The 12457-nt window shown below is 65.2% G+C and overlaps 1 gene segment (V, D, J or C); it reads left to right on the top strand.

Annotated features, from left to right (window-relative positions):
* The first annotated feature begins 2296 nt into the window (after positions 1-2296).
* Positions 2297-11127, top strand: LOC110258346 (immunoglobulin heavy constant gamma 4-like). The segment is given in 7 exon segments: positions 2297-2597; positions 6564-6857; positions 7183-7218; positions 7345-7671; positions 7764-8084; positions 9587-9717; positions 9945-11127. Coding segments are annotated over 7 exon segments (1479 nt in total).
* Positions 11128-12457: the final 1330 nt, after the last annotated feature.

The following is a 12457-nucleotide window of genomic DNA, read 5'->3' as shown; positions in this document are numbered from 1 at the left end:
ATTGAATCCTGTCCCTTTTGTCCCCGATGAGTCTGGCTAAAGTCTCATGTGCTGATGATACATGCTGTGGGTGCGGTCACAGAAAAGGACAAAAAGAAAGGGGAAAAGAAAGATTTATCGATCTTATTAGACTTTTCCAAGAACCACCTTTTGGTTTATTGATCTTCTCTACTGTTTCCTTGGTCACTACGTCATTAATTTAAGCTCTAAGGTCTATGATTTCCATCCTTCTATTGACTTGCACCTTTGACTCTTCTTCCTTCTATAAATGTTTTAGATACAACATTATGCTGCTTATTTGACTTCCATCTCCTTTCCAGAGAGGTGATTGTATTGCTAGGACATTTCACTTGTTGCCGTGCCAGTCCAGGGCGAATCCAGGAAACATAAGCCCCTCTAGGGGTTTCAAGTGAGAAGTGATGCCACCCAGGAAATCAAAGGTGTATAAAATCGGCACGCGGGCTGGCAGAATGCCCACAGGGGAGAAGGTCGTCGAGGCTCGGGGGCCCCCGGGAAGCCCAGGGTCTTCTGCCTCAGAGGGCTCCTCGGACTTGTGCGTGGGGGCATCAGGGTCTCAGAGAATGCCCCTCAACAGAACACAGTCCATAGGAGGAGCCCGCCGTTAATACACTCCAAGGTGAAAAGCTGAACTCATTTCCACTAAGATCAGGACCAAGACTAGGGTGGCCACCCTCACCACATAGTTGGCCGCCGTGTGCTCAGCATGGTAGTGGAAGTCCTAGCCCCAGCAGTCAGAGAAGAAAAAGAAACTAACGCCGTCCTTTTGGAAGAGAAACGTAAGACTCTCACTGTTTGCAGAGGACATGGCGCTGCACGTAGGAAGTCCTAAAGATACCACCAGGGAACTGCTAGAGCTCATCAGTGCATTAGGTACCGTGGCAGGATACAAACTAATGCCCAGAAATCTACCGCATGTCTACACACTCGCAACAAAAGGCCAGAAAGGGCGGGGGGGGGGGGGGATAATCAAACTTATCAATGCATCCAAAAGAATAAAACACCTATGAACAAACCTACCTAAAGAGGCAAAAGACCCATACTATGAAGACTAGAAGACGCTGATGAAAGCAATCAAAGATGACACAAACAGATGGAAAGCCAGACCATGCTCCTGGATTGGAAGACTCAGCATTGTCCAAATGACCGCAGTAACCATGCAATCTACACATCCAACCATGCCATCCCTATCAAATTGCCAGTGGCGTTTTGCACACAACTAGAATAAAAACTTCAAAATTTATGTGGAACACAATATACCCCCAAAGAGCCAAAGCAACCTTGAAAAAGAAAAGTGGAGCTGGTGGAATCAGCAGTTCTAGTTCTGTGAAAGATGCCGTTGGAAATGTCATACGCGGGGCCCGACCACACGCTCATGGGGGCAGAAGGGGTGCCCACCAGGGCCAAGAGGCCAAGGGCTCACACGAGGGGCCTGGCACCTGGGCTGTGGTGGGCAAGGCAGCATAAGCCCAGTGGGACGTAGAGAACCATAACGGCCTGGGTTCCCACGCCCTCCCCTGGGTCCCAGGCACCACTCACCCACCCCACACACCCACATGAGCCGCCAGGGCACTGTCTGGACTCCCCCCAGGCCCTCTGGGACAGAAACTACACAGAAGGAAAGGGAATTTCAGGAAGCAGCCAGGCCAGCAGGTTTCGATTCCATTCTTAGTGTGCAGGGCTGTGGGCAGGGAGGTCGTGCCTCCAGGGACCAGACACCCACCTGAGGAAGCAGGGCTGCAGGCACAGAGCACAGACACAAGGAGCCACTTGCACCTGGGGCCAGAGCAGGAGGGGCCCGGAGCCCGGGGCAGCAGGGGAGCCACCTCCTCGGCCCCCACACTCGGTGCGTGGGGTTCACGAGGAACAGGGGCAGGGGCAGCTGTGGGGGGATGAGGAGGGGAGACCCCACAGCAGGGCTGAAGCCGACCCAGCCCAGGGAACACAGCCTGCACGCGGGTCATGTCGCCCGCCCAGCACAGAGAACAGGGAGCCCTGGCAGGGGCACGCCCACGCCAACAGAGGTGGTGCCCCAGAGGCCAGAGGAGGTCGGTGGGGCCGCCAGGCCTCTGCGGAACATGATGGGCTGGGGTCAGAGGCCTGAGGGATCTGCTCGGCCAGGTTGCTGGAGGCACAGGGCTGGGCAGGGGCTGAGGACGAGGCCAGGATGGACAGGTGGGTCTGGGCGGAGGACCCAGGGAAGAGACGGACACAGCGCAGGGGACAAAGAGGTCACCTGGGGTTGCAGGGTCCTGTCCCGGCTGCCGGAGCCCGCTTGAGCCCCAGGGCAGGTATGAAAGCAGTAACTGTCGGGTCCCGGGGAAGGAGCCAGGGCCACGGGCAGCAGGTGAGCCGGGAGCAGAGCAGGCAGGGCGGGCCGGGCTCCTATGTGCCCAGAGCTGGCAGCACAGGGACTGAGCCTAAAGCTCCACAGGCCGCAGGAGGGCTGACGGGAGCCAGGGGCCTGAGGGCAGGAGCGGGAGCCAGGGGCTGGGAGCTGGGCGCCAGTGCAGCTGAGCCAGCAACTAGAGGGAGCCAGGGACCAGACAGGCTCCAAGGGTGGTCGCGGCGAGAAGAGGGTGAGCTCAGAAGGGTCAGGAGCCCCTCCGGGAGGGGACCAGGTGGGACAGAGGCTCTGCCAGGGGGACGCTACCCAGAGAGGGTGGGCACCCAGGGCTCCGGGAACAAAGGCCAGCCCTGGGAAAGAAAGGAAGCCAGGAGTGGAGCTAGACAAGGCTGAGGGTTCGGGGGCAGGAAGAGGGGTGGTGACGCTGAGGCCCAGGAGCCCCAGGGAAAGGGGCAGGTAGGCTGCAGGTGAGCAGGGAACCGGGAGGGCGGAAGAGCTGTCCTTAGAGCTGCTGGGAACACATAGAGCTGGTGCAGGTGAGGAGGGGTTGGGAGGGCAAGGGGGCTGAACCTGAAGCTCCTCGGAACTGGTAGAGCTTGTGCAGATGAGCAGGGGCTGGGAGGGCAGGGGGCAGCCCTGGGACCACCTGAGAGCTGTAGATCTTGGGCAGGTGAGCACAAACTGGTAGGGCAGGGGAAGAACCTGCAGTTCCTGGGAGCAGGAGGAGCTTGTGCAGGTGAGCAGGGGCTGGAGGGCAGGGGGCTAAACCTGGAGCTATTGGGAAGAGGTTAGGCTTGTGCAGGCGAGCAGGGGGTGGGAGGGCAAGGGTCAGTCCTGGGAGCCCTTGGGAGCCGGTAGAGCCCAGGCAGGTGAGCAGGGGCTTGCGGGCAGGGAGCATCCCTGGGATGAGTTTGTGCAGGTGAGCAGGGGGTGGGAGGGTAGGGAGCCGTCCTAGCAACTCCTGGGAGCTGGTAGAGCTTGGGGAGGTAAACAGGGGCTGGGAGTGCAGGGGGCACTTCTGGGAGCAATTAGCACTCTGGCAGGTGAGTAGGGGCTCGGAGGGCAGGGAGCAGCCCTGGGAGCTCCTTGGAGCAGGTAGAGCTTGGGCAGGTGAGCAGGGGCTGGCAGGGTGGGGAGCAGTCGTAGCAACTCCTGGGAGCTGGTAGAGCTTGTGCAGGTGAGCAGGGGCTGGGAGGGCAGGGGGCAGCCCTGGGAGCAGTAGACCTTGGGCAGGTGAGAACGAGCTGGTAGGGCAGGGGAATGAACCTGGAGTTACTGGGTCAGGAGGAGCATGTGCAGGTGAGCAGGGGCTGGAGGGCAGTGGGCTAAACCTGGAGCTATTGGGAAGAGGTTAGGCTTGTGCTGGCGAGCAGGGGGTGGGAGGGCGAGGGTCAGTCCTGGGAGCCTTGCGAGCCGGTAGAGCCCAGGCAGGTGAGCAGGGGGTGGGAGTGTAGGGAGCCGTCCTAGCAACTCCTGGGAGCTGGTAGAGCTTGGGCAAGTGAACAGGGCCTGGGAGGGCAGGGGCTGAAGCTGAAACTCTGGGGAGCAGGTGTAGCTTGTGCAGGTGATGAGGGGCTGGGCTGAGGAGTAGGTTCTGGAGGTCCTGAGAGCCGATAGAGCTTGTGCAGGTGAACAGGGCCTGGGAGGGCAGGGGCCACACCTGGAGCTTCTGGGAGCAGGTAGAGCTTAGGCAGGTGAGCATGGGCTGAGGGCAGGGTGCAGTCCTGGGACCTCTTGGGAGCAGGCAGAGCTCGGGCAGGTGAGCAGAAGCTGGGAGGGCAGGGGGCTGAACCTCGAGCTCCTGGAGGCGGTTGAGCTTGGGGAGCTGAGCAGGGGCTCAGAGGGCAGGGGCTTCCCCTGGAGGTCTTGGGAGCAGGGGCAGCTTGTGTGGTTGAGCAGGGGGTGGGAGGGCAGGGAGCAGTCCTGGCAGCTCCTGGGACCAGGTAGAGCTTGTGCAGGTGAGCAGGGGTGGGTAGGACAGGGGGCAGTCCTGGCAGCTCCTGGGACCAGGTAGGGTTTGTGCAGGTGAGCAGGGGCTGGGAGGACAGGGGGTAGTCCTGGTACCTTCTGTGAGCAGGTAGAGCTAGGGCAGGTGAGCAGAAGCTGAGAGGAAACAGTTGAACCTGGAGCTTCTTGAACCAGGACGAGCTTGTACAGGTGAGCAGGGACTGCAAGGGCAGGAGGCAGTCCGAGGGATCCTGGGACCAGGTAGAGCTTGGGCAGGTGAACAGGGGCTGGCAGGAATAGGTTGAACCTGGAGCTCCTGGATGAGGAGGAGCTTGTGCAGATGAGAAGGATCTGGAGGGCAGGGAGCAGACTTGGCTGCTCCTGGGAGCAGGTAGGGCTTGGGCCGCTGAGCAGGGGCTGGGAGGGCAGGGAGCATTACTCTGACCTCCGGGAGCAGGTAGAGCTTTGCAGGTGAGGAGGGGCTGGGAGAGCAGGGGGCAGTCTTGGGAACTCCTGGGACCGGGTAGAGCTTGGGCAGGTCAGCAGGGGCTGAGAGGGCAAGGGGATGAACCTGGACCTCTTGGGAGCAGGTAGAGCTTGTGCAGGTGAGCAGGGGTGGGTAGGACAGGGGGCAGTCCTGGCAGCTCTTGGGAGCAGGTAGGGCTTGGGCAGGTAAGCAGGGTCAAGGAGGGCAGGGGACAGACCTGGCAGCGCATGGGAGCAGGTAGAGTTTCTGCAGGTGAGAGGGCCTGGGAGGGCAGGGAACACTCCTGAGAGTGCCTGGGAGCGGGTAGAGCTTGGGCAGGTGACCACAGGCTGGGAGTGCAGTGGGCAGTCCTGGGATCTCCTGGGAACAGGTAGAGCTTGTGCAGGTGAGCAGGGGCTGGGAGGGTGGGGAGCAGACCTAGGACCCCCTGGGAGCAGGTAGACCTCGGGCAGGTGAGCAGGGTCTCGGAGGGCAGCGAGCAGCCCTGGGACCTCCTGGGAATAGGTAGTGCTTGTGCAGGTGAGCAGGGGCTGGGAGGGCGGGGAGGAGACCTGGGACCCCCTGGGAGCAGGGCGAGCTTGGGCAGGTGAGCCGGGCCAGGGGGGATGCAGGACAGGGCAGGGGCAGCAGAGTGGGGGTGAGCTCAGGGGAGCCCCAGGCTCGAGGGAGGGGCCGATATAGGGCTAGCCAGGCTGGAAAGTGGGCTCCTGGGGGGAAGGTCCCCAGGACTCCGGGGGCAGGGGCAGGGATGAACAGACGCCATGGGTCACAGGGATCGGGCCCACGGGCCATACCCTGTTCCAGCAAAGTGAGTGGACATGGGACAGAGCAGCTGGAGTCCTAAGTGAGAACAGCGGCACAGGGCAGTGCACATGGTCGGGGGGTCGAGGGGCTCATCTGGGCCTGAGCTGGGGAAGCAGGCAATGGCTGAACAGAACAGGGGGGAGAGGACCGGCCCAACCGGGCAGGGGCGCATGGGGTGCTGGCGCCCCGTGGGAGAGGAAGGCCAGGGGCAGGGCTCGTCTGCAGCAGTGCTGCCAGGCAGGCTGGCAGCGGGAAGGGCAGGAGCAGAGGGAGGGCTCTGGCCTGAGCAGGCAGCTGGGAGGCCCAGAGCTGGGCTGCAGGGGCCGGGGCTCTGGGGAAAGCTGCCTCGGGTGAGCTCAGGGCCAAGCCAGGAGCCCCGGTGGAGGAGGGACCGGTGGGCCCAGAGGCCCAGATTTGGAGCCTGGGCCAGGGCCGGAGGGATGGCAGGGGAGGGGCCTCGGAGGAGACTACCTGCCCTCGCCCAGGGAAAGGGGCATGTTGGTGCCAGGGACCAACGCGCACGGGCCTTGACTGCAGAGCTGACCCAGAGGAACGGGGCCTGGAGAGCAAACAGCAGGCCAGGACCAGGGGCCAGGAGCAGAGCATGGGCAGTGGGTGGCAGTGGGTGGCAGTGTCCCTGCCAGGCTGGGGAAGCAGGACGGTGGCCTCAGGGGACCAGCAGAAGCTGGCCAGGAACACAGGCCACCCGCTGGTCGGGCCAGGCACCCACAGGGGCTCTGGGCCCTGGCGGGCTCTCATCCAGGCGGTCACCCAGCTCTGACCAGGCAGCTGCGCCCAGAACCTGCAGCTGCAATGGCAGCGAGCTGGGCGGCTGGTCTGCCGACTTTCTGGAAGCAAGTGGGTGCTGGGCGCAGCGGCCCCGCTCTTCTCGGGGCCCGATTCGCTGCCCGCCCCACAAGGAACAAGGCCCTGGCGGTCACGCAGCCTCCTCTCTTCCAGCCCCCAAGACGGCCCCATTGGTCTACCCTCTGGCCCCCTGCGGCAGGGACACGTCTGGCCCTAACGTGGCCTTGGGCTGCCTGGCCTCAAGCTACTTCCCCGAGCCAGTGACCGTGACCTGGAACTCGGGCGCCCTGACCAGTGGCGTGCATACCTTCCCATCCGTCCTGCAGCCGTCAGGGCTCTACTCCCTCAGCAGCATGGTGACCGTGCCGGCCAGCAGCCTGTCCAGCAAGAGCTACACCTGCAATGTCAACCACCCGGCCACCACCACCAAGGTGGACAAGCGTGTTGGTGAGCGCCTGCGCTGGGGGCGGGAGTGCACGTCGAGACAGGCCGGGGTGAGCCCCCTGCCCGCGGGGACCAGTTCCCAGGATGGAGAGTCCCGCCCAGGGTGTCAGGGCCTCTCACCTCTGTCCCCTTCACCTGCAGGCCCAGGCTCAGGGAGGGGTCAACTCGGCACTTCGGAGAGGCCAGGGTGGGCACAGGCGGGACCCCTCCCCCGGCCCTGGGCCCCCAGCAGCACGAGCTGCTCTGGGATGTACCAAGACCTGACCCTGACCTGAGCCCAGCCCTGGGCCCTCCCCACCCCCAGTGACTCTGTGTGCTCTCTCCTCAGGAACAAAGACCAAACCACCATGTCCCATATGCCCAGGTAAGAAACTCGGGCCTCGCCCTCCTCCCCAAGGAGGTAGCCTGAGCCCACGTTCGGCCTGAGGGGGACAGGTGCCCAGGAGGACCCCAGGCCACGAGCTGACCCGCACTCTGTCTCCCCCACCAGCCTGTGAATCGCCAGGGCCCTCGGTCTTCATCTTCCCTCCAAAACCCAAGGACACCCTCATGATCTCCCGGACACCCCAGGTCACGTGCGTGGTAGTTGATGTGAGCCAGGAGAACCCGGAGGTCCAGTTCTCCTGGTACGTGGACGGCGTAGAGGTGCACACGGCCCAGACGAGGCCAAAGGAGGAGCAGTTCAACAGCACCTACCGCGTGGTCAGCGTCCTGCCCATCCAGCACCAGGACTGGCTGAACGGGAAGGAGTTCAAGTGCAAGGTCAACAACAAAGACCTCCCAGCCCCCATCACAAGGATCATCTCCAAGGCCAAAGGTGGGCAAGGGGGGCAAAGGGGGCAGGCGGAGAGGGACCTGTGGGGCCACCTGGGGGGACCATCATGCTAACTGAGGTGACTGGCCTCACAGGGCAGACCCGGGAGCCGCAGGTGTACACCCTGCCCCCACACGCCGAGGAGCTGTCCAGGAGCAAAGTCAGCATAACCTGCCTGGTCATTGGCTTCTACCCACCTGACATCGATGTCGAGTGGCAAAGAAACGGACAGCCGGAGCCAGAGGGCAATTACCGCACCACCCCGCCCCAGCAGGACGTGGACGGGACCTACTTCCTGTACAGCAAGTTCTCGGTGGACAAGGCCAGCTGGCAGGGTGGAGGCATATTCCAGTGTGCGGTGATGCACGAGGCTCTGCACAACCACTACACCCAGAAGTCTATCTCCAAGACTCCGGGTAAATGAGCCACTCGCTGCACCCCTCATGCTCTTGGGTCCCAAGAGCTCACCTGAGCCCCAGCGCTGTGTACATACGTCCCGGGCCAGCATGAAATAAAGCACCCAACACCACCCTGGCACCCGCAACGCTGTCATGGTTCTTTCCGAGGCAGAGCCCCAGTGCAGGCGCCACCCGCGGGGCCAGGGACAGGACAGGCTCTGGGCTAGAGGCGTCCCCGTGGCGTCGGGGGGAGAGGTCCCACCTGGGCCAGACCCGGTCGGTGGGGGTCTGAACAGGACCCCTGGGGGCTGCCCGAGGCCGAGGAGGGAGCTTTGCCTGAGGCTCTCCTGCGGGCTGCCCTCCTGGCACACCTGCTCCGGCTGCTGTGTGTGGACGGACGGGTGAAGCCCTCCAGGCCCCCTCGGGGAAATGACTGCCCAGGTCGTCCCGCCTCTGTCCAAGCCCAAGCTCAGGGGCAGCGGCCCGTCCTTGTCCCCAGGTTGCCTGTCTCCTGGGTCTCCTGTGCCCACAGGGTGGGGACGGCCCTGCTCCTCCCGCAAACACCCGACATCAGGCCCCCACCCCGCCTCAGGCCACGGGGCTCTGCCCTGCTGGTCCCCGCAGGGGGCCAGGCCTGGGCACTCGTGGCAACACTCACCCCTGTGTCCCACAGGGGCAGAGGTAGGCAGCCCAGAGTGTCCAGGGGAGGGACAGTCCCAGACACCCCCAGGAGTGGAGCCCAGACCCACTGATATCAAGCCCCTCCCACCGAGCTTCCCAGCCGCCCCCACCCCACCGCCTTCCTCCACTCGCACACCCGGGCTCTCGCACACGCATGCACGCCGCCCCCACCTCCCAGCACACCCGCCCACCGCCTGCATCCACATGCACACACACCCGGGCACACACACACCTACCCACGCACACATGTGTACACCCCCGGGCCCTCACAGACCAGAGCATGGAGCTGGGTCTCACACACCCTCACCGGGGACACCAGCCCGGCCCCATCCCCCGAGGCCCCACGGGCTGCTCAGCCACACTGGCACACTAGACCACACGGACCCGCTCCGACGCCCGGCCCCACTCTTCCCCTGGCACCTACGCCCCCTCCGGAACAAGCAGAAATCCCCAGCCCGCTTGTCCCCAGCACAGCCGCCCCCGCGGCCCGGGGACACACACCCCAAGGCCGTCTCGGCCCTTCCCTGGGGCAGAGCCCACCGGGCCCCTGCTCGGCTTAACGCCCACCCTCCGGGCCTGGCCCCCTCGGAGAGAGGGCGGGGCCTGAGCCACTGGCCTGCACGGTCAGGACACCCCCTCCCAGACGGTCCCCATGCTCGGGGGCCCCCACCAGAGGAGAGGGGGCAGGACATCCCTGGCCAGGCTGAGACTCAGCCCAGGATGCAGGACTGGGGGGCCGGGGCCGGGGCCGGGCACTGAGCTCAGCCGGGGGGTCCCCCACCTGGAGCCACCCCAGGCCCCGCGGGCTGGCACAGCACTGACCACCCCTCCCCGTGCAGAACTGCTCCTGGAGGAGAGCTGTGCCGACGCCCAGGACGGGGAGCTGGACGGGCTCTGGACCACCATCTCCATCTTCATCACGCTCTTCCTGCTCAGCGTGTGCTACAGCGCCACCGTGACGCTCTTCAAGGTGAGCGGGCCAGCCCCGCTGTCACCCGTGCCCCGGAGCCCCCTGCCGGCCCCTCCCTGGCCCTCCCTGTGGCCACACTGTCACTGTGACGGCCCCTCCCTGTACCCGCCCTGGCCTCTGGTCCTCTCCGGGACACGGTGGCTGTCGGGGACCGCGGGGCTGGCAGGCGGACCCTGGGGGGCGGTCCACGTGTGGCGCGGGCCGCCCTCACCCCGTGCGCCCTGCAGGTGAAGTGGATCTTCTCGTCGGTGGTGGAGCTGAAGCGGACCATTGTCCCCGACTACAGAAACATGATCGGGCAGGGGGCCTAGGGCGCCCTCCAGGGCGGCCAGGGCCGCCCCAGACCCGACAGGACCGCGTCCGTCAGCTCAAGCTGCTCCGCCTGCGCCAGGCCTGCCTCCGCCCTCTGACCTCGCCCACCTCTGGCTCTCGGCCACCTCGCCCGCACCTCTGCCCTTGGGCATTGCGGCCCCCTCAGAAGGCGCCCCGCACCCCCACCGCCCCTCGGAAGCCCGAGTGGGCAGCAGCTCGGGCCCCGACCTGACTTGATGGACACCCACCACCACCAGCCCCCGCCAGAGCCACAGGACACCGCCGGGGCCACGTGTCCTCACCAGGAACGCCCGGCTCAGCGAGCGGGTCCAGCCGGCCACGAGGAGACCGGCGTCCAGCGGCTGACGGGACAGGGCCCGGGCTCCCTGTGGACCCCGTCCACACTGGGCTCCAGAGGCAGGGTCCCCGAGAGGAGGCTCCTGTGTCACAGCCTGGAGTGGGAACAGCTGCCCCCAACGTCAGCGTCTCCCAGCAGGGAAGTTCCCAGACGGGCCACCAACAGGCGCTCAGGTCACCTCCAGCCCAGGGCACTCGAGGGAGGAGGACCTGGGCCCGAGGCCACGGCAGGAGCCCCGGTGGGGACAGAGCGGCCCTGCCCAGGGAGGCCGTGAGGTGCCGCCAGACCGGCCTCCTGGAGGGGGTCCCGCTGACTCGGACCCCCGCAGGCAGGACGGGCCCTCGCTGGACACAGGCAGGGGTGGAGGGGCCACCCAGGGTACAGGGCAGCCAGCCCATCCCAAGGTCCGCGGCCTGAGTCCCGTCTATCGGACCATCCGTCCATCCAGCAGGAGATCCTTCTGCCTGCCCCGGGGCCTGGGTGAGAGGTGAAGAACCCCCAGGAGCGAGCCCCAGGCCCCCGACACCCCAAGGCCGCCTCAGAACGGACTCTCCCGCCCTGTCTCTGCGGGAACCCCAAGTGGGTTCACGGCATCCAGGGAGCAGCCTCGGGACTGGGAGGGAAGGCTCATCCGCCGAGCTGTGGTCGCTCTTTCTCCTTGGTGAGTGTCTGGAGCCCAGGCACTCTCCTCACTCTTGCTCTCATTTTTCACAGCAATAAACCACTTTTACAACCCCTCAGCTCACTGGGACCTCTGCCTGTGTCACCCGCCACCCCCCCGAATCCCAGCCTGGCCGCCCATCCCCCACCTCCCCCCCCAGCGTTTCCCCCCACCACCCCCAAGCCTCCTGGGCACAGCGGCCAGCCTGGGGCCTGGCGGGGCCACGAGCGACTCGCATGTGTTGGCTGTGTCATCAGCCTGTGCTGCTGTCGCAAACCCCGCAGCCAGTGAGGTCGCCGGACAAACTGCACAAACTCAGAGCTGAGACTTAGGTCTTCCTGGGGTGACTTGAGGCCACAGCCCAGGAGGCAGCACTGCAGGGAGCTCGCAGGTACCGCTCGCTCAAGGAGGAGGGGACTGAATTTCACCATGTGTGTGACAGGAGGGAGGGCCTGAGAAGGCCAGGCCAGGGGGTATCGGGGGACAGAGGTCGGGAGAAGGGCTGGCCCAGGGAGCAGAGCTGGACCCGGCTCAAGCGCTCAGGACAGACGGGTCAGGGAGAAGGACGCGGTGGGGGGGGGGGGGGCGCAAAGGGGACCGTGGGCGCAGACCTCCGCCTGGGCTGCCCAGAAGGCCTACCCATCCCAGGACAAGCCGAGGGGCCGCTCGGGGCTCCGGTGAGGGACCAGGGAGGGGGCCTGGTGGTTGCGACCAGGCCGCCGTGTCCGCCGGCCGGCTGACATCCGTCCAGGGTGCGGCCAGGACTCCAACCTCCCAGAGGTGATCCCGCCCCAGAGGAACAGGCCTCGGGCCAGGGCTGGAGGGGACAGGACTCTCCCAAAAGGGCAGAGCAGGGGGCCCGGCTGCCCGTGCTTCCTAGTCACAGCTCCAGGAAGAGGGACAGGGCCAGACCAGGGCTGTCCCAGGGAGGCATTTGACGGGAGCTGGGTCACCTGGGGACGTGACCTGGGCCGCTGAATGCTGGCGCTGAAAGCCTCTCGAGGCGAGGGGAGGAGCCCCAGGCCGAGGCCAGCACCACGGTTTCCCAGGCCAGGAGCTGTGGTCCTGCTCAGCCTGGCCCAGAGCCCAGGGCATCGGCAAGGGCCCCTCCAGCGTCCCGCAGGGAACAGGATGGAGACGGAGCCAGAGCAGCATGCAGGGAACGGACTGCGTCGCTCCAGGGGTCCCTGAACCAGACACGGGGAGGCCGGGACGTGCGGCCAGAGCATGGACGTGGGGTGGACAGCAGGGGCCAGGCATGCAGGGCACGGAGTGCCCTCCGCCTCCTGGTTCTGGGGGCTCAGGCCACGGTCCTGGGGCTCACCCCACACCCTCCGTTTCCCTCACCCTAAACGTCTAGCCAAACCTGAACGTGCCCATGGGCCTCGCAGCCTGCTCAGCCCCAGGCC

Source organism: Sus scrofa, chromosome 7 (genome assembly GCF_054392235.1).
Source record: "Sus scrofa isolate SSC_HxYL_T2T_F1_AM1 chromosome 7, Sscrofa_HxYL_maternal_Yorkshire_Landrace_v2.0, whole genome shotgun sequence".
NCBI lineage: Eukaryota > Metazoa > Chordata > Mammalia > Artiodactyla > Suidae > Sus > Sus scrofa.
The sequence above is the reverse complement of the archived record's forward strand: the minus strand, read 5'-3'. Positions and strand labels throughout refer to the sequence as shown.